General features: G+C 37.4%; 1 protein-coding gene across 1 annotated transcript; it reads left to right on the plus strand.

The window, feature by feature from the left end:
* Positions 1 to 2,435: 2,435 nt before the first annotated feature.
* On the plus strand, positions 2,436 to 5,021 carry LOC118751882. The gene is made up of 2 exons (XM_036486707.1): positions 2,436 to 3,691; positions 4,035 to 5,021. The coding sequence occupies exons 1-2, from the start codon at positions 2,834 to 2,836 to the stop codon at positions 5,004 to 5,006; spliced, it is 1,830 nt and encodes a 609-aa protein (XP_036342600.1). The 5' UTR covers positions 2,436 to 2,833; the 3' UTR covers positions 5,007 to 5,021.
* Positions 5,022 to 5,243: the final 222 nt, after the last annotated feature.

Genomic DNA, 5,243 nt, shown 5'->3' on the forward strand with positions numbered 1-5,243 from the left:
CCACACACAGTGATGGCAAATTTAGTCAGAAAGAAGAAAGTTAAAGAGTTGATTTTTTTGGAAAAAAAGATGAAATTCGATTTTATCCGAATTTTAGCAACATAAAGTTCGATTTCAAAAATTCGCCATTTTAGAGCTTAAATTCGAATATCGAAGTTTCGAATATCGAATTTACCCATCCCTAATTAGTACTCACTATTGGTTACGATGGCTTTGTTTCTTTTCTTTTCTAGCAGATAATAATCAGGAAGAAGAAGAATGAGGAAATTGAAAGAATTACGCTCACAGAGAGCGAAATAACGAAAAAGTAAAGAAACGCAAAACTAGCAGAAACTAGCAAGTAATCAGCTGATCGGTGTATTTGACTATTGAAAAATACTTTCACTATTGAAAGTATTTGGCGCGAATTTTTGTTTATCCATTTTGACAGCTGCTAGTTTCTGCTAGTAAAAATTTTACTAGCAGAAATTAGCAGGAGAGCCAAAAAAAGAAGAGCTAAGATCGAGAGAGAGCTGCTAGTTTCTGGTAGTTTTTTGGGTTAAGAAACGCTGTCCAGCAGAAATTAGTGATAATTTGTGATAATTATCAGTTGAGAAACAAAGCTCATGATTCAATAATACAAGGTTAAAGTGTGTTTGCATTGTTCAACTTTGCGTTCAACATTTGCGTTCAACTCAGCGCAGGGTTGCACGTAAAAAAAAGTTGAATGGCTAAAAATGTCAAAATATGAAAAAATATCAAAATATTCGCCATAAAAAGGTGTTTGCATTGTTCAACTTTGCATTCAACTTTTGGTTGAATGGCCTTTCAACTAATCGCTTTCAACAAAGTTGGTCGCCAGCCAACATTTAGGCATTCAACTTTTTTTCGTGCAACCCTGCGTTGAGTTGAACGCAATTGTTGAACGCAAAGTTGAATAATGCAAACACTGCTTTAGATAATTATTGACAGCTGCGGTTTGATACTCCCTTACAAAAGGTTGCATTTACGGAGGACAGAGAAAGGGCAAGAATGCAAACCCTTGTATCGAAAATGGTAGTAGAAAAGTACGCAAAGTAGGCAATTAGTAGCGAAATTCCTTTCGCAAATTCTAATGTATTTGCAGGAAATCTGGCATTTTAAATGAAATGTTGAACGTAATATTGATATATCTACGTGAATTACGTAATTTATATGCTATTTGGCCGTATAAAAACTGCAAAATGACTCAAAATTTAAATAAGACTACTATGAGACTGATGTAAACATCCAATGCATATGTTTTCATCAGTTAAATATGCTTCATATGCATATACAAATAAAGATATTGCACAAAAGCTTATACTTTTATTTCACACCAAAGCTACACTGTTTCCATGTAAAATTGCAAAGAAGCAACACGGTGCCACTGCTAAGGGAGCGGTGCGAGAGAGACAACTGTCAGTTTATCGAACCTTGTATTATTGAATCATGCATACATATATGGTTAGAAACATGAACGAAAGACACAAGATCACGCGGGACGGAAAGAACGAAAAAAGTTATTTTCTAGCTGCCGAAATCTCGACGCCATCTTTGCTGTAAGAAGTAAACAACGAAGAGAACCGAGAAAACCGCGAAATTGTTGAACGCATGAAAAATCATTTTTATTATGCAAATTCTTCTAAAAATCATGCCGTTGTGTTAAATTATTCTTTATCTTATGTGTACACACGTTGTCACAAGCGAAAATGAAGAAAATTGCAGTAAAAAGCCACCACCAAATTGTAAACAACGAAGAAATGTAAATAACCGGCTAATGTCAAAATCGTTCAACTTTTTTCCTTAATGCGAATCTAACGGGCTAGTCTCCTGCCCGCGTGATCTTGTCTTTTTGGTTCATGGGTTAGAAATAGCGAACGTGGAATGCGCCTACGGGCTCTGTCACACGGTAGTAATTAACACGATATTTGGACCGCGATCCATATTGATGGATCGCGCACGAATGCTACATGTTCAATATTTATCGCGTCAGTATTTGCATAATTTTTGTGCTGAAAGCTTATTATGACGCAAGAAAATATTTTTATTTTGTACGTATAATTTACAGATAAGCATTCCACAATTATTTTAAACTTTCCAATGTTAATTAAAATTTTTTTTGCAATATTTTAAGCCCCGAGAGCGAAGGCAGAGCCGATGTTCGCATTATGAGAGTAAAAGATGTACTGACGAAATGTATGGATCGCGTTTTGAAAGTGCTACACGTTCAATATTTATAGATGGTATTGCGATCCGCGATCCAGATTTCAAAATTTTTAGAAATTTTGCGATATGGATCACGATCCATCAATACTGCATGCTACACCGTCAATAAATATCGCGATACTTGGATCACGTCAATAAATATTGACCGTGTGGCAGTGCCCTACTGCGGTACTGGAATAGACTATAGTTTAACCACTCTGTGTCGGCCATTTTCAAGTGGTGGTAAGTTTTCTGTGCTTATTGGCTTTCAAACATCGAAGTGTATTTGATTTTCATGGAAAGGCTGTTCGTTAGAGAATTACAAATGTATGTGGAATGTTTACATATTTTGTAAAAAATAGTTTGTTATCGTGTTTATAAGAAAAAAAAACTTTCGAACTGCATTTTATCAAATGGCTGTCGCCATTCGAAACATAAAAGCACCCCTGATATATACGTCGTGGTGAATTTCTTCTCTCAGCTCCCGTAGTTTTCAGCAAAGTAAAAACAAGTATTTTTTTGGAGTTGTTTCACAGGGAAGATTATAATAATAAATATAGTTAAAGTCCGTGCTCAAAACTCGTGATAGCTGTGAAATATAGTTTAGCTTTTATTCTAAGGGGAAAAGATGAACTCTTGCTTGCCAGTGCTTATATCAACAGATGCAATGCATGGCTTCCTGAGAGACAAACAAGCTTGGGAAAATGCTATCTCGATTTATCAAGGTCCTGATCCTTTGGATCATTGGTATAACTACATTTGCTGGTATGAAAATCATTTGAGAGGTGATCCGGAAAATAAATTTCGCGAAACTCTTGAACGCTGTCTAGCCCTGTTTGAACACAGTGATTTTTACAAACAAGATTTGCGAATGGTACGTCTCTGGTTAAAATATATTGAAATGCAAACACATCCACTGCATTTCTATCAAGTCTTATACCAACGCGGTGTTGGCAGACAAGTAGCGGCTTTCTATATTGGTTGGGCAGGATACTATCAGTCTATTCAAGCACTAAAAGAAGCGGAGTCAGTATTCAGCCTAGCATTTCAAGAAAAGGCGCAATCCTATGACGAACTGAGTCATGCACATAACAAGTTCTTATACATGCAAACTGCTGCCGCACACATAGCGATGCATCACCAGCAACAGCTGCCTGGGCTCCAGTTAACCCAACATCAACAATCTCCTCAAATTCATTACCAGCAGCTGGAATGTGTTCATCTTCTTACACATTCACAGCCGCAACTTCAACAAGAGTCGCACACGATACCACACCAGACTGCACAAATGGAATCACAGGGGCATACACCGCAGCTCCAGAATTTTCACAGACAGCAAACAACCGCGACAGCTTCGAATTCCTATTATCAACCACATGCGCATGCCAACATGGCTGTTCAGCAGGATCAATTGTACCAACTGCAGGCTTACCAAAATGAATTAAATTTTCAAACTCAAACAGAACACTCGACTATAACAAACAAGGTTTGCCAATACATACTTTGATTTGTGCTTTATTTTACATATCGGCGTTTAAAGTACAAAACCGCGTATCGTCATTCTGCAAAACCGCGTAACTGACATTGGCTGCCAAAAATTGACTTTGCTCACACAAGCTCTTGGCTCAGTCCTTATCCATTCGTCCTGAAATATACTAGCCAGAAGTGCTATTGCTTTATAAAAAAGAGAACCATTTTGAAATATGAGTGTTTTTACTCTCTAGAAATAATTTATGCAACCTCACATACGCGGTTTTGCATTATCTTGATACGCGGTTTTGTACTTTAAACGACGATATATATATTCACAAAATAACATTATATCACAGGTTAATGGATCCACACGTACAGTGCACCCAAGTGATTCAGAAGGTAGTTGGGGTACTGCACAAGAAAAAGCTACCAAAGGAAATTATTGTAATACGTATGAAAAAGCGGCCTGTTCTGCTCCTCAAATAGACCAAAGTCGAGCAAATGCAGTTGAACTTCTCGTAACGAAGTTAAGTTCAACATCTTCACCAGTAGGCTCTTGTAAACTGCCGCGAAAATTTGCTGCTTACTGTCGTAATAATTATGAAACTTGGAAACCTGCACTTTTTCTAGAAGAACCCGAAGATCCAAATCGTCGTTGTCACTATGCAAAACACTTTGTATATCCTGGCACAGGTGTAGAATATAGCCCTGAAGAATTGCGCGCAAAAAAGTATATTACGTGTGTAACTCCATCGAACAGTACAAAGCAAGGTACATATCAGTGTACAGAAAATGAACGTAATGGGCAGGAGCTACAGGAAATTGGATCTCTTCAGCAGCAACAACAAAGTATAGATGAAGGATCATTGACAGAAATTGCTGATAGAGCGCACACTCTTAGTCATAAATATCGAAAAAGTACATGTGAGAAACTTGGATTAAATGGAGCTGATTTAAGCGATCACAATCTCCAAAACACAATTAGTCACGCACAAAAAAATATTCAGCAACGTTCTGCTCACAATCACAACCTAAATGAGGTGCAACAAAAGCTGCTTCAAGAAGACCGAAAATTAATTTACGAAACGGGAAACACTTTGGACGATTTAGAGGATCAAATTGGAGCCTCTACAATTCGGCTGGGAGAAAAAAAAACTATTAAAATTAAGTTTAAGAAGGAGCCTCAGCAACAAGGGCACACTTTAAAAGGAAACAATTATGTTATCGAAGGAATATACCAACAAGAGGTAAAATATATTTTGTTTTGTACTGTGCAGGCTGATCTATTCCTTGTTAACCCTATCGTTGATAATGGAATTAATTTTTAAAATGTATAAAAAACTTTTCTCCAATTTGCCGTGTGCTTCTTGTCAGTTTTTTACATTAACCGTTTACATCTTAACTACAACTTAATAGGGTTGAAGCCCGTCTAAGTGGTCCGACGCGTTCGATCGCAAGTACGCGAATGCTTGTTTGTCTTGTCCGTTGTTGTTGTTCTTGTTGTTGTAGCAGCTACAACAACCCCGCCCAGATCGGTTGGTATCTCAGTCGTTGTCGTCAAGTTC

Source organism: Rhagoletis pomonella, unplaced genomic scaffold, assembly GCF_013731165.1.
Source record: "Rhagoletis pomonella isolate Grant_MI unplaced genomic scaffold, Rhpom_1.0 Rhpom_scaffold_01061, whole genome shotgun sequence".
Classification (NCBI taxonomy): Eukaryota; Metazoa; Arthropoda; class Insecta; order Diptera; family Tephritidae; genus Rhagoletis; species Rhagoletis pomonella.

Coding starts and splice junctions, on each gene's coding strand:
- LOC118751882 (XM_036486707.1), top strand. CDS start 2,834: ATGAACTCTTGCTTGCCAGTGCTTATATCAACAGATGCAATGCATGGC. Junction 3,692..4,034: donor ACTCGACTATAACAAACAAG/GTTTGCCAATAC, acceptor ATTATATCACAG/GTTAATGGATCCACACGTAC.